The sequence below is a fragment of the Maniola jurtina genome, chromosome 11 (assembly GCF_905333055.1).
Source record: "Maniola jurtina chromosome 11, ilManJurt1.1, whole genome shotgun sequence".
Taxonomy (NCBI): domain Eukaryota; kingdom Metazoa; phylum Arthropoda; class Insecta; order Lepidoptera; family Nymphalidae; genus Maniola; species Maniola jurtina.
In genome coordinates this window covers 10,176,748-10,200,956 of record NC_060039.1, presented here as the reverse complement: position 1 = coordinate 10,200,956, position 24,209 = coordinate 10,176,748, and the positions used below count along the sequence as shown (strand labels likewise).

The following is a 24,209-nucleotide window of genomic DNA, read 5'->3' as shown; positions in this document are numbered from 1 at the left end:
AGTACTACAGTACAGTGAAAAAAAAGTTTCATAGATCCAAAAACAAAGAGTATGTAACTACTATATGATTAAAAATACCTAAGTTACACCAGCAAACATAGGTCCATGGCGTGCATGGTATGCACTAGCCAGTATAATATTGTAGTCTTTGGCACTAGCACCATACTAGCCAATACTAGCACTACTCACCACTGACCACTACTAACTTGTCAATTGTCATTTTCATAATTTTGGTGATTTTGATTTTGACAGTTTGAAAACAAATCAAATTTTTGTTAGTTGATAGTTCCCACAAAATAAAATATTAAATAAATAGTAATTGATAACAGTTAAGCGAGGGACTGGACCTTTGAAAGTACTGCCTTTTTCTTTCGACCGACAAAACTATTGCAGTTCAACTTCAGTGTCTTTATTTAGCTGTTAATTAGCTGCTCAGGGGTGCGTTGGGGTCACAACTCAGATTTGTTTTTTTATTAATTTTCTATCTTAAGTTCAAACATTCAATAGAATGGATATTTATTTTATTTAGTCTTTAAATACATTTTTTATTCTATCATGGAATCAGTATTGTCTTCCGACGATAGTTGCGACCGGGAAATAAAAAGTTTAAAAAATCAATTAACCGGTAAGTACTTACACGGTACCCACATAATCAGATATGAACAAAAATTTTGTAGAATACCAATATCTCAATTTTTATTACTTATCTACACCAGTTTTGCAAAATTAGTCAGGTATTTTGTCTATAAATAAAAATTTGTTTAAGTTTGTAAAGACAATTTTTTTTAGAATACGGATTGGATGAAGATAATTTAAGTAAAGAGGAAATGATTGATTTACTAAAAGCTCTTACATACTCAAAGACAACATTACAAGAAGAGGAGGCATCAAAAACGGTAAGTATTTGTTTAGTACTAGATGAAGCCTGTGACTTGATCCATAATTCCACATGGATTTGTATTTTCAAAATCCTGTGGAAGAATCTCTTTGATTTTCCAGGACCAAAAGCAGCTTATTATATCCTTTTCCAGGATGTAAGCGATCTGTTAGCAAACATCAAAATTGGTTAAATGGATGGGTTGAAAAAGCTAGCAGACAGACACACAATTTTGCTCATTCAATCAATCAATCAATCAATACTCATTACATACTGTTTGCATATTACTCAGAATGAATTTTATTTTTGTGAACTATTAAAGTAGTTAAATGAGTCCAGTTTTGCATGCAGGCTCTAATGTATTGCCATGTATTTAGAAACATTTATGTTAAAATCTAATAAGGTAGTGTAAACTTGAATAAAAATTGCTCAGATGCTTTCAACAGACTGATTTGGAAGGCTGACTTTTCAATACTATGAATTTCAATTTAGAACTAGATAGTTATAATCAAATGTATTTTAAAATTAAAAAATAAACTGTTGTTTTATTTGAAATGTTATAGGCAGATATTGGAGCCTGCAAAACACCTCCAAAAGTTATAATGAAGAGAAGACATTTGAATGTAAAAGATAGGCGCATGCCTTGGAGTCTTTTCCCAAACCCCTTAACACCAGCAGAGAAAGCGAGGACCCTTGCTGCATATATAAAAGTAATGTCAATTAACAATTATCGCCAAGCAAGGCAGTCTGTCAATTTAGCTTCTTGGCCACTGCCAATACAGATTGTTGAATCAACAAGAGTGCAACCTCTACGTGCAACTAGGAGTGGTCGCTCGGTTCCTGTGTACACTGACTTTGATGATGATTCCTCTGATTTTGATCAGATAATTACAAAAACAAAGAAAAGGAAAGTATCAACCAATGAACAGAATGAAGTAGTGAATACAAAGAAAGGGTTAAGTTTAAAGCGTAAATTGCCAAAAGATGAAAATAATAGACCAGTAAAAGAAGCTAGAATCATTGAAATACATAAAACTGAATTGGATAGCCATGATGTCTACTCAATTGAAGACTGAAATTTCTAGATAATAAAGATATTTGAAGTATGAATATATTAGTTGCATGCAGTTATAGCATGTGTTTATTATGAGTATAAATTGTTAGTATTAGATTAAGAAAATTCTACAAGATAACAATAATAGTTATGATGTGGGTTATCAGAAAATGTATGTGAAAAATTAGTGCTCATCCATGATTGAAACTACTTATTTATTTATTTACTTATATAAAATGGACACTTTTTAGATTTTGTAGTATTTAATGATTTTTAAAATGTAGTATAGTGTGCAAATTTTGGGAAAGGACTCGCCATAATATTTGCATCTGTGTCAACTGTCATGTCAAATGTACAGCTTGGATGTACAGTTGAATATACCAAATCGTACTTTTGACATGATAGTTGACAAATAGAATAGAATGGGAGAACGCACAACAGACGGGAACGTTTAAGTGCGGAAACCAGCCTAGGAGAAGAAAGAAAGTGGTGGGAGAATTTACACACTATATTATTTGGATTTTGATGACCGTTGACGATCGTGAAAAATGTTGCTGTTACTAATACTAAAATTATTATTATTTATACTAAACAGTGACACTTCATGGCGCAGTCGCCAAATTCCATTGCCAACAAAAATTTGAAATAATTTGTACAATCATAAAAAAACCTACATAACGAGGGACAGTCAATCAATTTTTTTTAGTCCTGTTAAGAATAGTTTCTGAACTGATTGAAGACAATACACAGTTTAAATGGGTGGGTTTAAATAGTTACATGTTTTTGCATAGGAGTTTCTTAACACTCAAGTAAGTGAACGCTATTTTTAAATTAGTAATATAAGTTAGCTTATTGCCTAGAGACATGATGTCATCTCTCAATGGCCAATAGGAAGCCAGTAAACATTGTATAGGAAGCTTTTGAGACTTGAACAAAAAGTTTGACTGTCCCTTTAATAGTATTACTGAAGAAATAACACAATTATTAGCTTTACTCCTATTAAATATTTTACCATTGTTTCTATATTTTTTCAAGTTATTAGCACAATATATTAATCTAAAGCTAATTAAGTCGAAAAACCGTTAGACGTTGGGGTCCTAAGGTGCTTGAATGCAGCATGCCATTTCATCAATCGCTCAGCTTTGATCAGCTTCACAATAGGGACCTAAAGTATCAAAATTTTGATTTGTGGGTTAGAATGTTTTTCAGAAAGTACAGTGGAATCTCACTATCCCGGCACTATTAAAAACCAGAGGGTGTCGGATTATTGGAATGTTCAGATTACGGGATTTTTATTTGTGTGTATTCTACACGTTTTTTTTGTAACAGATATATCTGATAATTAACTGATTAGGTACCTACATAGTTATAAATTAATCCTCAATGAAGGTTTGTTTTTGAATTTTGTGCAACTTTTAGTGCTTGTTTAAAAACCGCGAATGAGATTCTACTGTATGTACTGATGTTTAATGAGATTCTACTGTACTTCCAATTGCTTTAATATCAAGTCCTGACAATCAAGAAAGTACTTAATTCCTGAGTTACGTCAATGTATGACGGTAGATGGTATCAATTCGAAATCAGCCCACCAGGCAAAGGCTGCGTTTGAAAGAGCTAATCACGAAAAAGGGTCGAACGGATTTTATTTTAAACTTCAGAGAAGGTATAGGTTTAAACTTGTTTTTACTTTATATTTTATTTATCCTTATTGCCACCCAGGCGAAGCCGGGGCTGCCTGCTAGTCGAAAGTAATAAAAAAAAATAGCAACAGTCTTGATTTGGACTGTTTACTATAAATGTGTGACTATAGTTAAGTAGTGCATTTATATTGTAAAATAGCCTAGGTAATCATTTAGTGAAGTTTGCTAAATTTCGAAGGGGAATCTTTTCTAGCAATAATTTCTAGCTGTATGTACTTATATATTTGTTTAACGATGCCTACATACGATCACTTTTCGCACTAATTTTCACTGACTGAACTGTTAAAATTAACGGTGATAATAAAAAATAAAACCTGGATATAAAATACCTATTTCGTCAGTGTTGACGACTGACAGTTTTCATGTTACTCACTCGGTTTTAACAGTCATTCAAAACTTACAGTGAAAAGTGATCGTATGAAGTCTCCATAAACTTACATTTAATTACCTACTTCCTAATTCAAAAGCAATGTACCAAAAAAGCGAAAAATCAATTTTTATATGTAACATCGACCATAAAATTACTTTGATAGTAGCTACTTTTACTTTTTAGTGTTCCGTGGTTGAATGTCTTAGGGTACATCATAAAACTGCAAATTTTATTCCTCCAAGACTGTAACGTCTATTTTCGCTTACGAGAGCCTACGTCATGCATATGTTTATAAAAGTCTGCGCCTTAGTAAAATTTTGATTTATTGGAAGTTGTCAAAAATGGTAAGAAAGAAGTTGGTCAACTACAGACTATACTTACCCCTTCCTTTCGGCATTGCCGTAGTCGGGTAAATAGAGCGCATTTTGACTCAGACTAAAGACTGTTAAAACGAGATAGCGCTATACCTCTGGCATAAATCTGTCTCGTTTTAACTGAAAGTCAAAGTGCGTTCTATAGATTTCAACCTAAGAAGAGATACTTAGTTGAGCGCTATGTGCTGCACATAAATAGGAAAATCCAATTTAATCATCTACCTAGGAATGTTTTAAATTTTAATGTCCTATTAATAGTAAGTATTTATTTATGGTTCCGAGACCTGGTTGGCAATTTTGGGGAGGTGCTTCAAAAAAGCTACGTATGCAATGGTTTCTTTACCTTCCCAGCGTCTGGTAAAACAAACGTGCCAGCCAGATCGCGGTGGCCACGCGATGCATTTTTAATTTTACGAACGTTTAGTGATTAAAGCTCAAATTGATTAAAAAAATCTTATCATGTTCTCTTCTATATATTTACGGAACGCTAAAAAGGATAAGCCGACTGAATGGCATATAAACGTAAATAGGTAGGTATACTCAAACAGATGATCCTAAAAACTTGATTTTGCATGTAAGTACTAGGTAGGTAGGTTGTCTTTTTTAACGTAAACGCACTCGACCTGTCGCGTACCTGTCTACGAGTATGTAGACTTATCTAAACTCTGAACCTTTACTGCACATATTTAAGTATGAAGTTTTATCACAATTTACACCAAAATCAATAAAAAAAGACTAGCAGTATAAATTTTTTATTATAATTTATAACTTAACACATCGAATAATAAATATTGATTTACTATAAAAAGGCATTCTACATCATTTTATCACAACCTTTGGGTCCTTTTTTGTTTATAATAGCTTCAATCAGGGATGGCGACGCTTTCTTCAAGTCATATGCCCAACCAATGCGTGCAAACAAGTCTATGTAAAAGGTAGTAATGTTTAGGAAGTAAGATAGCTCGGCCGCTTTGTAGTCCCAAGGGAAGGTATGGTGATAGTTGTGCCAGCCCTCACCCATGGCTAAAAAGGACACTTTCCAGTTTTCAACAGGCATGATATTGCTGAAATGTAATACAATAAAAAATTACTACATAAACTACACATTATGCCATAAATTTTAACGTTTTAATAGGTGTTTCGTATAAATTAGCCTCAACAGCTCAACGGTTAAAGGAGCGGACTGAAATCTGAAAGGTTGGCGGTTCAAACCCCCGTTGCACTATTGTCGCATCTACTCCTGGCTTGGGCCAGGTCCCCAACTAAGCGTAAAGATTGTGCTTTACGTTTAGTTGGGGAGGAAAGAGGCATGGTATCTATATTTTGTCATGATTAACACTGCTTATATTCTTTAAATAAAAAATGCTTTTGCAGTGTACCATTGTGGTTAGATAGTGAGGCCAGAGGAATTTTATACCCATTTATACAAGACACTGCCCATTTAAGATTTTAATTTCAGGTTCAAGCAGCAGCGGAGAAAGCCGTCATAGACCCAGTATGACATCACAAAGTGAGGTCCCCCGATTTATTTTAAGGTGTTTTAGGGGGCAGGTGATCAGACGTGAACACCGAACGAAAATGAATTGGGAATCAACATTCAGATCCGGGTACAATTTCTTTAAAAAAATCCTGTACAAAATGTGTAAGAAATTGTTCTCCGTCCTGATATAGGTACATATGTACACATTCTAATATAGGTACATATGTTTCACTTTCTGTAAGACTAAAAAAGAAACTACTTATACTTACACATCGTATGGCTTGTGTCCCCAGAGATGCGCAAAACTGTTTACAGACCAGGTGAAGTTGACGCTCATTAGATAGCGTGCAAACGTAGAAACTATGGCCATCTCCCAGGTTTCATTCCAAAATATCACTTTAATAAGAGTAGGTATTACAAAGCAAAATGCTATTTTGAAAAAATAGAAGTATCTGAAATGCAAGATTATTAGTTAGACAAATACCTACTAGCAACCGCAACTAATCTAATGCGTAGTGTAGGTAGGCGTGAAATAAAAATTAAATTGAAAATTAAAGATCCCCAACACAAAAACCTCTAAAAAGTAAAAAAAAAAAAGTAGATACATAATAATTTCTTTCTACAACTGCAGATGACTTTCATACCTGTTTCTGTTACCTTTAGCGCCTGGTTTTTTACTTTTTAGAGGTTTTTGTGTCGAACGTATTTAAATTTTGATTTAATTTTAATCATCATACAAAGTTTTTCAATAAATTGGTAGGTATGTAAACAAACTGATATAATATAATACCAGTTAGTAGTTAAAATTTAATAAATCTATCTATACATATAATAAAATTGTAGAAAAGTGGTGTCTGTACAATGGAAATATATAAAAAAAAAGTAGCAGGGGTTGTTATTATATCGATGCCGAACCCGAAATTGTAATTAATTTTTTTTTGTCTGTTTGTGTGTTTGTGCACGCTAATATCAGAAACGGCTTATTCGATTTAGAGACGGTTTTCACTAATATATTGTAGTAAGCTTCACTTAGGATTTAGTGTTTATTTCATGTCAATCGGTTCATAAATAAAAAAGTTATGTCAATTTAAAGAATCACGGCGCCTCGCGCCTGAGCGTCCGTGGCTATATAAAGCGCGAAAAGTCACTATTCAACGCGAACGAAGTCGCGGGCACAGCTAGTATGTAATAAAGCCTTGCCTACCACTTGATGATTCGATTTGCACTTAAAAGTTTAATTGAATACTAAATTTTTCGACCTAGCTATTTCTATTTCAAAATTCTGTAACTAGGTACCTATTGAATTGAATAAAAAATAAATAAATTGTACCTATAGGTCTATACTAAACTAATCATATCTACCTAACTACTTACCTTTTTTTGAAAGTATCGAGATTGATTTTGAAAATATCGAGCCGAAGTCGAGTGGTGTTCAAATCAAAATGCGTGAAACATTGCTGTTGACTTACTTTGCATGAAACTTGACGACTGGGTCGTTGAGAATGTCACTCATATCAAGTTTGTTTCCCTCTTTGACGACGAGTGGGTGTTTCTTCATCATGAGCCAGCCAACGTGGGAGAAGAAGAATCCTCGACGTGCATCGTGCGGGTCCGCCGTGGTTTCAGAAAATTTGTGGTGGACCCGATGGTCTCTCACCCAATTAAATATGTTGTTCTAAAATAAGTGAAGTACATAGTAACAAGCATCAATGATGATGCAATTTATTAGGGTTCCGTATCTCAAAATGAAAAAAGGTGGTTCAAGCTTTTGTTATAGGTAGTTATTTATTTCACAAGTGCGCTAAATAGAAAATATGAAAAACCAGCCAAGTGCGAGTCAGACGCGCGCACCGAGGGTTCCGTACTACAGAAGTAAAACGGTAGGAATTACTTTTGTTAATGAACTGCAAAACTACTTTGTAGAGGTTTGTTGTTAGTATCAAAAATAAACTATTTAGAGCGTTGGTTTTAATTTTTCTATAAAATACCTACGTGTATCGAATACGTTTTCAATATTATACCATTGTACCTATATTTTGTAAGATCTTTGTAGGTGGAGGTCTACGTCTAGGTCTACGGTAGGTAATATTTTTATCGCATATAATATGTGGTAATATGTTGTCATGTCGGGTAACTTTAAGAGTAGGTAGGTACCTAAATATATTGGAAAAATAATTCAATCATACCTGACCAGATACGGAAAAGCAGATCATAAATATTATTCTAAGCGGCAGCGTAGCTTTGAATGCTCTATGGGTCCAGAATCTATGAGCTCCTGCAGTAACACCAAAGCCGCTCACTCCTCCCATAAATAATTCTGAAGATGAATTCATATATGCGGTTATTTTTTTAATATCGATCTATCTATACATATTTAATACTAGTAATCCATACTAATAATAATACAAATGTGAAAATGAGTCTGAGTATGCTAGCTTTTCACGGCCTGCATCGTTTCAACCAATTTTGACGAGATTTGGTACAGAAATTGCTTGTATCTCGGGGAAGGACATAATTAGGTAAGCTTTCAACTCCAGAAATCAAAAAGTTCCCACGGGATTTTTAAAATCCAAAATCCATGCAGACGGAGTTGCGTTTCGTAGATTTACATAATAAGTGGGTTTTTAAGCGATTACAAGTTAGCCCTTGACTAAGACTTAGTCTAAGACGGAAGCCTCCTTTCAGAACAAACTCAGAAATTATAAATTCCCCACCCTTGCCGGGAAATGAATTCAGGACCTCTCACATAAAATATCACAGCGCTCATCGCCACGCTAAGGAGGTCGTCAAAATGTAGGTAGGTACTTAACTATATAACTATTATTTATGTACCCATGCCCATTAGTGAAAATTAGGTGTTATTACCTACTTATTAGCAGCTTATTGTACAATAATTAAAAACTACCAGTAGAACTTACCAAACACCCAACTTTGCCATACTGGCGTTATCCCGTACCGCAAAAAGGCATTTATAGCGTATGCCGCGGTTATTATGTGAAATAAAGATATGAGAAAAGTGTTTATCCATCGAATTGGTGTCACAAACCCCATCCTCTTTTCCCATCTTCTTATAGGTGCCAGAAGTTTTGGATCATTTTTTGGCAATGCTTCATCGTAATAATCGACACCCTTGTGTAGTGCAACACCGTTCCCATTGCAATTTTCTCGCAAATCAAACTTTGTATCTTGTTTTATAATATTGTAATTGTTAATTAGCAGCTTTTGTTTTGTTAACACTTTCGTGAAAGTGACCGCAGGCGCCATTTTCTGTAATAATAAAGCACATAATATTATTTATTACCAGGGTTAGGTACAGTTGAACTCTGTGTATGTGTCACGAATATAATGTGCATATGCGCTTTAAATTCATTAATTTAACATTAATTATTATTATTAAGTACCTATGTATTCAATTTAAATAATTCTTGAGTGGTCCGAGAGCCCGAAAGATATTTATGTATACGGTATTACCTACCTACCTACCTGCCTGAAAGCTGAAAGTTTAAAGTTGTTCATGTAAATATCGTTGCAAATGATTTTCTTGGAGTGGAATTATCTTTCTGCCATGAAAATTGCATTTACAATACTAACTTTAAAGATAGATCAGGAAGACGAAACGATGTAGGTATTACATAAGAACCAATAGGTAAAATGTTTTAATGATTATTATACTCACTTGCTGAATATCAGTCTAACCAAACCAATAATAACATTAGGACTAAAATAACCTTCTAATAAGAGGCTGATTATATTCGACAAATGCGGATACATTTACTTAGCACGTTTTTACTAACGCAATGTCTAAACGTAAAATTTTTGTTACGCACGGTCCTCTTCGCGGTTTCATGTACCTAAGTTTAAAAAAAATACGCACTGCATTGAGAACCTCCTCCTATATTAATGACGAATTTTGTTAATAAGTATTATAAAATATTAAATATGTGGGAATCTTAAAATTTAATGATCGTCACAAATAATTAATTAATAGGTGCTCACTGCGATTATATTACATTTGTTTAATATAGGTAACCAGAATATTAACTTAAAAAGGATCTGGCATCCTCGCCCCACGAACTCCACTCCAAAAGGCACAAATATGAAATTATTTTCTATATTTTCATATTTGCGCCTCTTGGCCCTTTCTGCCCTTCCTTTTTTAAGGACCTGTCATCCCGTCTTGTGGAGTCCACGGGTGACCGGAAATCTGGCAGTTACCTTGGTCAGCATATTAGTCTGGCCATTCAACGAGGTAACGCAGCCAGCGTTCTGGGCACCCTGCCTCGTTACAGTGATTTGGATGATATTTTTGTTTTATAATTTTTATATTTAAGTATTTTTAACATTTGTGAAAATCTGTATTATTACTTTCTGAATAAAAAGGTTTTTTTCACTTAAAAAGACCTGTTAGAAAATAGAATACGGTCACAAACTGTTTTATCAACTGACCACAAAATGAGCTGGAGCTGTCCTACTGCAGTGGATTACGCGGTAATAAATGATGCTTAGTAACTTAACACTGAACTAAATCATTGCTTTTACTGAACCTATTTTTTTTTCTTGATCCATTTAATTAAGAATCACCACGACACAAAGTTAACGTTGAATGACGAATGCTTATAAAAAGCTTACTATAGCACAGCAAAAAGTATTTTTCTTATGCAAATCAGTAACGCACCAATTTGACCAATTGAGTTTAATTAATTACTTATAAATTAAAATTTACCAGGTACAAAGTATTTGCATGATTTATAAAGTAAAATTGGTCATCATGTATTTTAGTACTATGTGTCTAATTGTATGTGCGAACTGTTTCAGATCGCATTCGGTGTTCCGTACTCAATAAAGCAGGTTTTTGATGTTAAGTATAAGTTTAGTAGTAGGTAGTTTGTTAATTAGTGGTAAGAAAAACTGGCATCTTTATTAACCTTTCGAGTCTGATGCTTTGTACGGCAGCGCACTTGGTTAATATCTATACTAGAGACTTTAACTTTACGTAAAGTCAAAGTTTCAGAGACGCTGTTAAAACTAGACAGCGTTATATCGCTGGCATAAATCCATCTCGTTTTAACTGAAACTTAAGTTTGAGCTAAGTCAAAGTAAACTCTATAGATAGCCTTGAATTATAAAACAAAGGTTACGTTTTGCACAACGCATCGCGCAACGCTCCGCATCTTCCTAAACGTGGTCGTGGTCGCAAGGACACGTTTTGGAGAAAGGGAAATATTGTGAATATTTCGAAAAATGTCTTATATTAAAACATTTACTTGTAAAATTTTATTGAAAGCCTATTTCTACCCGTATTGAGGTAGATATATCTGAAACTGACTGAATAGGTAGTAAACAAAATGGATCTAAGATTTTCCATGGAGGTTTTGTCTATTCTATAACATAGGCATGGGGATAAGGAAGAATTTTCAGAAATTCTACTTTTCACGCGAGGAAAACCAAAACCATACAGCTAGTTTAATAAAAAAAAAATATTTTTCGGAACGGACACACTGTTGTTTGTTATCATAGTGCTGATGACGTTATGTGGACTTTAAAAACAGTGTTCGTTTTTGACCTCAAGTCAAGTAGGCACGTATGTAGGTAGATACACATTGTTTGTCTACACTCTTCGGGAACATATTTTTTAACCTATGACCGATGCACGTCATCTCCTCATTTAAGTATACAACAATCTGTAGTCTGTACGGAATATTTATAGATCGATGTCTATACCTACCTAGGTACCACTTGCCAGATTTCTGTAAAATCGTCTCGTTTTAAAGTTAACTACCCAAAGTACGTATATTTAAAAAAATTACAGTATTGTACTTATGTAAATTTATGGGCCCGTTTAACTTTAAAATTAGGTAAGTATAAGTAGGTATAGGTACATCTAAGTATATTTAACAGAAATCTGGCAAATTATAGACATTTACCTATTTGTTACTAGAACGAGTCTTCAAACATTGAGTTTGATTGGTTAGTAGTTATTCAAACAGATGAAAATCAAACTACGTTTCTATATGGAGTGCGCTGGGGAGCGCGCTAGAAAACTCCTTTTAATTGTTTTAGCGTAATCAGAGTCGATGGCCTCCCTAGTGCTGTTGTCTTATTAGTGGGAGATCCCGGCTTCGATTCCTGGAAGGGTTTGGAGTTTTATAATTTTTAAATCACTGGCCTGGTCTGGTGGGAGGCTTCGGTCGTTGCTAGTTACCACCCTACCGGCAAAGCCGTGCCGCCAAGGGATTTAGCGTTCCAGTACGATGCGGTATAGAAACCAAAGGAGTATGGGGTGGCTTTAATGAACACTGCCATACCCCTTCCAGTTTAGCCCGCTTCCATCTTAGACTGCATCATCACTTACCACTAGGTGGGATTGCAGTCAAGGGCTAACTTGTATCTGAATAAAAAAACAAACTATCTAGATTATCATTAAATCATCCAAGTAGGCGCTCAAGACTGATTATTTTATTGTATTAGAATTTAGTAAATTCGTTCTACTGATATCATTATCTTTAAACCATCGCCTGCTCGCTACTAAGAATGGGTCTCCTCTCAAAATGAGAAGGGTTTGGCCAGCAGTCTACCACGCTGGCCAAGTGCGGATTGGCAGACGTCACACAACTTTGAGAACACTATGGAGAAATTCCAAGTATGCAGGTTTCCTCACGATGCTACCTTTACCGTTAAAGCAAGTGATAGATAATTAATTCCTTAAAAAATTCGAAATTCAAAATATTTTTATTCAATTAGACTTTTACAAGTTATTTTGAATCGTCAAAAGCATCTACCACTGGTTCGGAATGTCTTTCCTACCGAGAAGAACCAGCAAGAAACTCGGCGGTTGCTCTTTTCAAAGATTTGATATACAATATTATGCCATGTATAAAAGCAATTAAAGTCCTGCGCATTACTGGAGCGAATTGCAGGTCAAATCCACGCTTTTTTATCATTTACATAATCTTCGATAGTATAATATGCTTTTCTGAGGAGCATATTTTTAATAGATTTTTTGAACCTGTGTAAAGGCAAGTCCAAAATTGGCTGAGGAATTTTGTTATAAAAGATTAAAACCTATCATTGCTCTGAAAAATTAGAGGTACGTGCCCGGGATCGAACCTCCGATATTCCGAATAGGAGGCGGACGTCTTCACCACTACGCTAAGATACAAAATAAAACTTTAGGAGGGTCCTTACTAAACTTTACAAAAAAAAACTTACCTAAATAATTAATTTTGTATGCACATTCATTCACAATATTTAAAAAACAACATCACGGTAAATCACGAAAACGTTCTTCAAAATGTAGTTCGACGACAGTGTAGTTATTACTTTGATTAAATTATAAATTATGTACATGCTAAAGTGAAAAAATGCACTTCATGCAGTACGTGTCAAGTTTGGTGACTTGGTATACCTACCTACTTATGTACATCAGAATTTATTTACATTATCACGTATTTTATTCGTATATCGCTTGTATTAAGAGAACTATTATTATTAAAAGGCTGACTCAAATTTTTGCTCCATGAAATTGTACATAAATATAATATCTGGAATGCATCTAGGAGTTCCTGAAACGCCATACGTTGAATTAATATCTATTGAGTACAAAAAATTGTATTTTTTTATTCAACAGATATGGCGTGAGTGTATGCAAAAAGGTCGTTCTTTAGGATGTGTGCTACATCCAAAGATAACATTTTAGCCACCTATGTGAATTTGTTACCTAAGAGTAAAGCAAAAAAAAATTAATAGTCCTGAAAACTTGTCTGTTTTCAACATAGCGGACTTTGCAGGCGCAGCGACTATACCTACCTACTTATGTGTAGGTAAAGTTTGAAGCATCTGATGTCTGAACAAAGAAAGCTAGATGAAGTTACAATAATATTATAATGTTGATTTAGCGGAAAAAAATGGTCAAAACCTGCCCGTGTCTAGTAATTCTGGTACATTATATTCCATTCGCAAATTAAAATAACTATATAAATATAACGTTATTTTACGTTATACGTTGTTACGTTATTTAACGTTATAGTCAGTGTAGGTAGGATGATCCGATTTTCTTGGATTAAAACTAAGCCACCTTCGATCAAGCCACCTTTCAAACAAAAAAAAATTAAATTAAAATCGGTTCTTTTGTTTAGCAGCTACGATGCCACAGACAGATACACATATACACAGATACACACGTCAAACTTATAACACCCCTCTTTTTGTGTCGGGGGTCAAAAACTCGTATGCAAGTTTCCTCAAGATGTTTTCCTTCACAGTTAAAAGCAAGTGATATTTAATTATTGCTTTATGCGTGTAGATTACACAAATCCGAAAAGTTAGAGGTATCGAGTCTGCGGGATCGAATTCGAACCCCCGACCCTCGGAATAGGAGGGCAACGTCTAGGCAATCACTGCCATAACATAATATGTCATTACGTTTACATAAGCCATGTAAGGTAAATAGACCTACCTTATGAAAATAGTATCGAACATACAATGTCTATCATAAATCAAATTAAACAATAACCAATTTGTTGAATAGCTCCATTTTACCATAAAGAATAATAGGTTGATATTCCGTGATTGTTGTTATTTATTATCAAATAACAATATAATTTTATAATCAAAGAACAGTAGAGCAACGGAATTTGGGGTACGAGTTACTACCCATGTAAAACACTTTGAAATCTAACCCTGTCTAATTAAATAATATTTAGTCAGGATGTAACTGTTGTCCACTGCACATGTCTCCTAATTAATTTTATAATTATAGGTTGAGTGGGACTTTTTGGCAATTGACGATAGAAACATTTAGCCTAAAGATAATTTATTTTTATTTCTAGTAGAGTCCACTTTCACGGATTGACCCATTTTTTTTTTTTCAATAATTTGAGTGCAGGAGAGCATGCCATCTTTAACTAAATATAATTAGAGATATTTGTTAGTTTATGAGTTTGTATGTAGGAGGTACAATCTCCGGAACTAATGATCCGATTGCGAAAATTCTTTCACTGATAGAGAGAGCTATATTATCTTTATCGTGCAAAATGTCGGAATAAATACCCGAGTACGGAACCCTCGGTGCGCGAGTCTGACTCGCACTTGGTCGGTTTTTTTTCTATATACTTTCTATAATTTTATCTTTAGGTGAATAGTCGAAGGCTGACATTAAGGCGATTCCATAAGTGTTCCGTTTTTCACTTTTGAATACCTCAGCGACATCAATAATTCAAAGTGATTTTGCTTCGGTTGAGCTACTTAGGTACCACTTAAATTAGATACCTATACAAAAGCTTGGAAAAGAAGTGATGTTGAAGCGAGAAAATTATTTTCTGGCATGTATATTGTTGTGTGTCAATAGAAATGTTGATGCGAAATGTTCCACGGCCTTTGTGACGTCTTTGGGATTCGTGGTCGAGTACGCAGTATGGCGCGGCTGGCACCAGGTCATAATTCTAACACCTCATAATGACGCAGGTAAATATATAAAATATATAAATAATATTCGTACGTGTATTTGTATATAAGTATTACAAATAATTCAATTAGACTAGCCTGTGAGCTCTAGACCTTCGTTATGTTATAAAAGCTGAAAGTGTCTCTGCGCATTGTCCCCAACACAGGGAGGAAGATCAGCGACTATGAAGTTTGGATCATGGTGACTTTGACAAATAACCAGGTAACAAAGACGTATAAAATCTTTCGCCAAAGTATCAAGCCTAGTTTTTTTTCTTCGATTAGTATAAGAAATCACGTCATGCTTCGTGGTAAGGCGCACCCAAGACATTGAAGTTTAAGGGTGTCTGGCAGTAAGCGGTGATAGCTAGTAGTGATGCACGCATCAGCTAACAGTTTATTTTATCTACTTTACAGAATGTTATTGGGCTACATTAAGATTGGTGAAGTGTCTAAGCGTGAACGGAATAGCTTCAGCAGTAAATGTCGAAGAGAAAGCTAGTACGAGTTCGTCCCTAGGCATTGTAATCCTTGCGCCATCACTTCGAGGGATCGCTATCAAAAGTTTTACTTCTGTAATAAACCAGGTACCTACCTATTATTAGTATTGTGTAGTTTTACGATCTAAAACTGTGCTATTACTGCACCAGCGTGGCCGTAGCATAGTATAACTGTGGCCGTAGTTAGGCCGTAGCATGGGGGTTAAAACCCGGATGAAAAGACTGATTAATCGATATTCATATTATGCTAAGTATACCTAAGTTGTGAATTTTAATGCTTTTGTTATAGTTGAACCAATGGGAAATGAATATGCCCTCGTATGACTGGTTGGTGATGGCCAGATCAGTGGATGATTTCAAAATAATAAGTCATATTTTAAATGCAACTGCTCTGCGATTTGATCAGAATATTGTCTTGGGTATAACGGATGAGCGACGAACGAAAAATTTTGGTCCTTGTGAACGCAACTTTATTTACAACAAAAATATTGGAACGTGGAAAAATTATAACAATCAGATTAACTCTTCACGAGTTAACAATATTTTTTACAATTCTGATTTAGACGATGAAAATTCTTTTTACAACAGAAAAACGGAATCTAAGAGAAATTATTACCGAACGTCACAAAGATTCGAAAGCATTTCGAGACATCGAAATTACCAGGTCCTTGAAAAAACTTGGCCGTTGTTACGATCGGGAATTCTAAATTACAATTTTTCAAGAAATTTCGAAGTTATTAATGCTAGTCGTTTTAATTTGAAAAGTATTATAAGAGAGTGGAGCAATTCAACTAACTACAATAAAACAGTTTTCGTTGTCTACCTTGTACAGTGTTTCAAAGTACGCATTAATTCCACACTTTATGTTAAATATTTAGGTGAGTATTACCTAGTAATCTAAAACTTTTTAGCTAGGGCTAGGATAGGTGGATGACTAAAATGTAAAGCTACACTATGACCTCTGATCGCATTTTTTCCCGTCACGAGTCACAACGCTCCATAATATAGGTAGGCAATGTGACTGCACTTTTTATTAACGAGACAGACTAAAGATTTCCAAATTCATTGCAGCTTTGGAGTTTAAAAAAGTCATTACGATTACAGGTGCATGGAGTACAGCGCGATCTATGTCTTTAGTGGATATTCCATACCCAGTAGAAGCACGTAGTTTCATGGGCGAGAAGTTTATAATTGGAAGGTGCAACTCCTCTGCAGAAGGGTCGACTGCGCTAGACGACGATGGTCCTTCTGCGCCTGAGTTGCTGAATGACATTCTTCAATTTCTCGCTTTGAGACTAAACGCTACGTAAACAAATCATTTTTTAATTATTTATGTAGGTAGTATATAGTTGAATAGCATAGAATAAAGCAATTCGTGCATGTCTGTGTATTCGCTTACATTTGGCTGACAAGGGCTGACCTAAACTTCACTCGCATCTAATGTTGAGAGCGCCTGTTGTGGCGTGTTGTTTCTGTTATCTCTTAATTTTCTGCATAACTAATTTATAAAAAATGTCTGTCTGTCTATGTCCTAACTGTCTCGTTAGTGGTCAGCATGTTCTAGGTACTGCGGATAACGAAGTCCTGGTTTCGATTCCCGGATCAGGCCAATAATAGTATGGTATAGGATTTTTTCGTCAAGATATTCTCAGTACCTTCTAGCCCGGAGTCAGAAAGAGGTGATATTCCACCATCTTCCCTCGGAGAGCACGTAAAGCCGTCGTACCTGCGCTTTATTCCTCTCCGGTCGTGTTGGATTGCCATTCCATTGGACTAAGTTAGTAAGGGATTAAAAAGTGCACCTGTGTTTGTGCTCATATAATATTTGTGCATTATAATATCTCCCGCGCAGATAGTTGATCTATGTAGAGATTAGCCACCATGTCTGTAATTCGGTTAGAGAATATTAGCGTAAATTGCTGTTTTCTGTATTTGGTAGGCCTGTCACACGTTATTATGGCAAACTTGGGTTCCGTACATACGAAGGCGCTTGGACTGGTCTTCTCGGAGCTTTGATGGATCACTCCGTGGACATGGCGCTAGAGCCCGTCACAGCGATAGCTCCACGTCATAAGGATATGGATTTCATATTTCCTATAGCTGATACTATGTAAGTATTAGGTACATACCACAGTGGGTAAGAAAGTTTTGCTATAAGTGGCTGAAGGTGGATGCGACGGGTCTGCCCGCGAAATTCAAATTTTATTTGGTTTTTCGCAATTTGTAAACTATTAGTTTATAGTCGACTTAACGTCATAGTAGACTTAACGCATTCTATGTATTTGCGACAATAACAGTATCATCCCCACCTATTTATATAAAAATATTTACTTGAAAGGGTCCAGTTTAAGAAATTAGCTCTAGTATCGACTGTAACTCACAAATTAGTCGATACTACAGCTAATTTCTTAAACTGGACCTATGTTAAATTGTACTGGATTATGTTAAAAATTAATGTATTCTTTCATTGTTTGTAGGTGTAACATTTATATTCGTCATCAGGAGACTTCTGCAGTTCGCGATATATTTTTAGCACCATTTAGCTCAAAACTAATAGCTTATGTAGCCTGCATGGCCCTCGTGGCCGCTGTCGCAATTGTTATTATAAGCAGAAACACATTGTCCATATCTTCAGTAGATACGAGACGCATGAGTTGCATAGAGGGCGTTATTTGGTCTACCGGAATTCTTTGTCAACAAGGTACTTTATTCTTTTAATTTTTTTATTTACTGCTTTTATTCTTTTCATTTAATACTAGCTGATGCCCGCGACCTCGTTTGCGTGGATATTAATAGTAAGTAATTTAAAAATCTCGTAGGAACCCTTTAATTTTCGTGGTTAAAAGGTGTTAATCCAGGGTATTATCTATCTCCATTCTAAATTTCAGCCAAATCCGTCCCATAGTGTCTGCGTGAAAGAGTAACAAACATAAATACATACAAACAAACTTTCGCCTTTATTAGTGTGATGTGATCTACTATTCGCAAACGGTTAGATAGATAAATAATTTTATGCTACGGATACGGTGTGTCTGTGTGTCGTGGTGTGTTTTAAACCAGCGATTATAGTCTTTTAAATATGTGGATTAAGACCTATTATACTATATCAATTATCAATGTGTTAAACATTTTCCAAGGTGGTACGTGGACACCTCAGAATCCGGCTGCCAGTATTGTTCTTATAGTATGCCTATTCTTTGCTCTGGTAACCTACAATGCATATGCAGCCTTTATAACCTCTGTGTTATCCGTTCGAGTAGCCAGTGTGGGTTCCCTTTCTGATGTGTTGCAGTCAAACATGAAGATTGGATATGTACGGAATGGTGCTGACCAAATGTACTTAATGGTAAGAAAAAGTGATTTTATTTTAAGTTAGAATTCGCGTTTAAAAGTACGATCATAATAATAGATAGAGATCCTGATTCCTGATAAAGGCCGATAGTGGTCGACAATAATGATACTGTCTTTCAAGTAAAATAAAAAAAATGTAAATATTGCTTTGTATGAAATGAAACCTTTATAATATAACCCTTTTTTGAGTCTTAAAATAAATTAGTCTTTTAAGGCTGATGATTTTTGTCAGCCCTAGCACAGACTACGGTCTGTTTGGGGTGCAAATTGCAAACACCAGTCTCAGTTTTTATCTAGTGCTTTGGTCTACTGTTTGGTGTAAATGTTCACTTTTCATTAAGTATTTAATTAAATAAATAAAAAAAGTCTCAACCTCAATCTCAACTACGTAGAAGGTAGGTTATCATACTTAGTGCACAGCTTAGCGTGCGCAAACATAAAGTCATATGCAAACACAAGGGACACTTTCAATTCCCTTACTCTCATGAAGTCCCATGATACAGCAATCAGACACATTGAAGAGAGTTTAGGTGTAGGGCTTACGTCTTTACGCGCTCTCCGAGGGTTGCAGGTGCAACACTGTAAACTTCTCAAGTCCGCTATAACTGATATCCCATGATCGGAATGCTGCTTCCCTTGATTGAAAACCTAATAACTTTTTGGTCTTATCCGGGGCTTGATAATCCGCACTGAAAGTTAGTCAGTAGAACAAAGACTCAGTTGAGCAGACAATTTATCCTGAAGGCCTGCATCATAACAGATAAATATCTACAAGGGATACCGATCTGGTATCGCGAAACCAAGTAAATGTTGTATACTCGCTCGATACAAACGTAGTTTGGTTCTGATTAGAATCCAATCAAACGCTATGTAACTTAATATCTATGTTTTCGTGGAAACAGACACACTGTTTCCGTGAAAATAATTAGTTTTAAAATTACAAGGGTTTAAAGGTTTTAGAGGTTTACAGAGGGAAGAGAGAAGGGTTGTACATTTCTGAAACCGTGTACCTAACTTCTAAACTGAATATTTTTACCGAAGTCTGAGAACCACAGAGGTTAGTTATAGGTAGGTATTCTTAAGTGAGAGCCAAACTACGCTTCCTCGGAACTCGCTTCGAATAAATCTCTTTCTTTCAATACGTGGAAATCGTAATGCAAAGTTGGAGGAGGCATTTCTATCTAAAATAAACATTTTACGAAGTTCATGATTTAATCTCTTATAAGAATAGGTGATTTCCTCACTTTAAGTGCTTCTCTTCAAGATAAACTCTAAAGAGGGTGGATCTATTCTTATTGTTAAGTATCTCATCATGTTTAAATAACTCAAATAAAATCAATACATACTTAATTAAGTCCGTAAAGTGTAAAGAAATTTATTTTTTTAACCCCCGACCCAAAAAGAGGGGTATAACACCCCTCTTTTTGAGTTTGACGTGAGTATCTGTGTAACTGTCTGTGGCATCGTAGCTCCTAAACCAATCAACCGATTTTAATTTAGTCTTTTTTTGTTTGAAAGGTGGCTTGATCGAGAGTGTTCTTAGCTATAATCCAAGAAAATCGGTTCAGCCGTTTGAAAGTTATCAGCTCTTTTCTAGTTACTGTAACCTTCACTTGTCGGGGGTGTTATAAATTTTCAATCCACAGGTTGCTAAAATAATTTTTATGTTTAGATAGGGTATCGATACTAATCCATATTAATATCGTATGGACTAGAGTGTATCTATCTGTCTGCTAGGTTTTCACAGCCCTTCCGTTTTACGGATTTCGACGGTTACAGAGATAGCTTGCATCCCGGGGAAGGACGAGCACTTATATCGCTGAGGAGCACACTTTCGGATATTATATATGGATAGTGGTATGCTTCCAGTCAACAAAAGACGTGCAGCTCAATGCTTTCTACATCCGCGGTTATTCTGAAGCAGAAAACTTAGTATCTTCGGCAGAAGAGGGGCTAGTGAGAGCTGCGAGGCAGGATTACGCCTTTTTCGCTGGTCAAAGAGTAGCCAGATCTACTCTCAGGTTCTGTTTTTTCATACTTTTTATTACAGGCATTTTATTTAATAGCCGTTGGGGTCTCACGGGTTAGAATAGTGACCTTGCACTAGATAGCGCTGCGTTAGAAGACCTTCCAATTGTGGATATACGTCATCAAACGAGTGTCAGAGAGCTGGATTCGTGCGGTTCAAGACCGTGGCGTGTAGAAGTCCCTATTTCCAGCAGTGGACGCGGTGGTGAAGTGGTCTATCGGTTGATAATGATGATGATGATTGTATTTAATCCATACTAATAATATAAATATGCGAAAGTGTGTCTGTCTGTCTGTCTGTCTGCTACCTTTTCACGGTCTAACAGTTTAACCGATTCTGACGAAATTTGGAACAGGGTTAGCTTTTATCCCGGAAAATCAAAGAGTTCCCACGGGATTCCTAAAACCCCATCCGCTTAACCGATTTGTATGAAATTCGGTACCGAGGTAGCTTGCGTCTCTGTAATTGACATAAGCATTTTAGCCTGGAAAATCAAATAGTTCCCACGGGATCTTTAAATACCTTTTCTTCCTTCTTTCAGTTTCTAAATCCACGCGGACGAAGTCGCGGGCATCCTCTAGTTTTTAATAAATCCCATAAATTGTATATTGTTCGCACTTTGTATGTAGGTACCTATAAGGAATAGCAAACCACACGCTTGCTTACTAATCTTTAAATGTTTTGTTTCCATACGGATTAGTATGATCAGCAATTTCTGCAACAACTGCTTATGCCTACCTATCCAATATATTGCTAAAGATGCAGCTATAAATTATTGTAGCTGCAAATAAATAATTACTAGCTGATAATCGCGACTTCGTTTAAAAATTCCGCGGGGTGTTATTTTTCGGGATAAAAATAACCCATGTCACTCTCTAGGTCTTTTACTATATCCATGCGAAAATCACGTCGATCCAATGCTCTGTTGCGACAAGATTGAAGGATAAACCAACAAACAAATACACTTTCGCATTTAGGTACACGTATTAGAGCTAAAGATAATTAGCAGTGATTATTATTTTTATACCTATTGAAGATAGCTTATTGCAACCCTTGTATCATTTTTTTGACTATGAAAGTTTCGATAAACAGATGGAGAGATAGAAATTGGGTATTTTGTAACGGCAGGTCTCTCAGCCAAGCCCGCGGCCGCTGTGACCTGCGCGAGTTGCCCGTGCAATCCACGCGCGCTCAGCTCGCGTTTCCTCTGCCTTCGCGATCTCCGTACGCTCGACCCATCCTCATGAGGTATTTGGTCTCAGTGCTACCAGGTCATGCGCATGCAAGACTTATAATTAAACAATGGGGATGATCCCTATGTCAAAAATAAATCATTTCTTAGTAATTATTAAATAGTGTCTTCCAAAATTCGTAAAATCCACATTCGATGCTAGTTTTAAGTTTGCTAACCATATTAAATTATCGATTTAACTAAAAAAAATCGTCAAATTACGACATATTATGTGTATGTCGTCACATCTGGAAATTTCATGCAAGCTCTCTTACTAAGCTTTAGATTTTATATTCAAAACTGTACAGACGGAACCCTGAAAAGATTGTCGAATACGATGGAGTATTGATTCATTTATTAAGTGGTTAACTGCAAAAAAAATGAAAAAATGTACTTATCTATGTTTTTTTAATATTTTAATATAGGGAGGGTGCATATATTCCACCCGGGTTCGACCCATAAGTTTACTTTGGCAGCTTAGAGGAATAAGATACAGAGGCGTTGTGTGAAGTCTTTTACAGTTACGTAGTGGCGCTGTGCTGTCGCGGTTGGAAGCGGCGCTGGTGCCGGCCATGCCGCAGTGTACTCCGCCGTCGGGCTTCGCTTCCGCCCGGGCCGCTGACGTCAGGACTGCGCTCTTTGTCATCCTGGCGGGACTGCTCGCCGGCTTGTTGCTCGGCAAGTCTCTTTGTTTATCTTTGTACGTAGCTGTATCTTCCGACCAGTGGCGTAGCTAGGTGGACAAGGGTCTCAGTGCATAGAGGAAAAATCGGCCCTCATCCTTTCTTTCTACGCAGTAAATAATTAGCCAAACTTCTATTTTGATTTAATATTATTTTTTGGTTACAATTGTTAAATTTAGTGCCCCGGTGCACTGCACCACCATATTATGATAGCTACGCCACTGGCGGAAGGCGTGTAACCCACGGCACGTAGGCGGCAATTGGTTTGGAAAAATAAGCCCGGAAGCGGGCACCTTATGCGTTCGCACACCGCCCGCCGCACGAGTGAAAACTGAAAATCCGACGCACGCCACGGCTGCTCATACCTACTACTTTTAGGGTACGTACCAAAATAGTAAAAATGGACTTATGGTGCGACTTTCTCAAAGTAACTGAAATTGAAATCTATAGAGCGCACTTTGACTTTGCTTGGACTTATGTTTCAGTTAAAACGAGACAGATTTACGCTAGCGGTATAACGCTGTCTCGTTTTAACAGTGTCGCAAAGTCAAAGCGCGCTCTGTAGATCTCAGCCTGAGTGGTGTATTATTTATGAAAGGGATTACCTGTACATTTTAAAACAGATTCTTATATATTTGTCATGCCTAATAGTTTTTGATTTATCGTGCGAAATATCAAAAAAAATATCTCCGAAGTTTGCCAATCGAATAATCTGAAATAATTATGGTCAATAGAAGTTTATATATGTTTGTTTTACAGGATAAATAAAACCAAAGATCTAACGTGCGAGGTAGGTACAGCTTGTAACAAGTACCTACCTACTATGTATATCTAAAGTTATTCTTACAGGAGTTGCCGAGTATGCGTGGAAAAATAGAAGCAAATACAGCCGTACTTTGAAGAAGCCATTTCAACGTCTTTTTTTTATTAAATAAGTAATTTAGCTTTTGCTGACCACTTTATCCAGGTGGATTAAGTTTTTTAAATGGGTTTAAATTCGGTTCAACCGTTTCGAAGATTAGTCCTGATCAACTGATAGACAGAAGAACGACAAGGCACATAGTTATAATCTTAATTATTATCATAAGCTCGAAATGTCACTGAGTTCTAGGTAGAGTT

At 35.9% G+C, this 24,209-nt stretch overlaps 3 protein-coding genes and 1 long non-coding RNA gene across 5 annotated transcripts; 3 read left to right on the top strand and 1 right to left on the bottom strand.

Moving 5' to 3' along the window:
* The first annotated feature begins 225 nt into the window (after positions 1-225).
* Positions 226-2,952, top strand: LOC123869577. 2 transcript variants are annotated; one of them, XM_045912567.1, is made up of 3 exons: positions 226-438; positions 790-896; positions 1,441-2,952. In XM_045912567.1, exons 2-3 carry the CDS (start codon positions 828-830, stop codon positions 1,951-1,953), a joined length of 582 nt encoding a protein of 193 aa, XP_045768523.1. In that variant the 5' UTR covers positions 226-438; positions 790-827; the 3' UTR covers positions 1,954-2,952. The 2 variants fall into 2 exon arrangements, with proteins under 2 accessions (XP_045768523.1, XP_045768522.1); XM_045912566.1 differs by having other exon boundaries at positions 227-625.
* Positions 2,953-5,111: 2,159 nt separating this feature from the next.
* Positions 5,112-13,217, bottom strand: LOC123869558 (acyl-CoA Delta(11) desaturase). The gene is made up of 6 exons (XM_045912541.1): positions 13,065-13,217; positions 8,774-9,122; positions 8,042-8,172; positions 7,325-7,530; positions 6,125-6,307; positions 5,112-5,439 (listed from the first exon to the last, which is right to left on the bottom strand). The coding sequence occupies exons 2-6, from the start codon at positions 9,117-9,119 to the stop codon at positions 5,190-5,192; spliced, it is 1,116 nt and encodes a 371-aa protein (XP_045768497.1). The 5' UTR covers positions 9,120-9,122; positions 13,065-13,217; the 3' UTR covers positions 5,112-5,189.
* LOC123869599 lies at positions 7,487-7,787 on the top strand. Its single transcript, XR_006796925.1, has 2 exons — positions 7,487-7,625; positions 7,693-7,787. It is a non-coding gene; the product is annotated as an uncharacterized LOC123869599 (long non-coding RNA).
* Positions 13,218-15,276: 2,059 nt separating the features above from the next.
* LOC123869542 (glutamate receptor ionotropic, kainate 3-like) lies at positions 15,277-24,033 on the top strand. Its single transcript, XM_045912523.1, has 11 exons — positions 15,277-15,317; positions 15,714-15,883; positions 16,086-16,674; positions 16,901-17,102; positions 17,736-17,906; positions 18,274-18,497; positions 18,934-19,142; positions 21,017-21,168; positions 22,305-22,424; positions 22,919-23,085; positions 23,940-24,033. Exons 3-11 carry the CDS (start codon positions 16,101-16,103, stop codon positions 24,023-24,025), a joined length of 1,905 nt encoding a protein of 634 aa, XP_045768479.1. The 5' UTR covers positions 15,277-15,317; positions 15,714-15,883; positions 16,086-16,100; the 3' UTR covers positions 24,026-24,033.
* Positions 24,034-24,209: the final 176 nt, after the last annotated feature.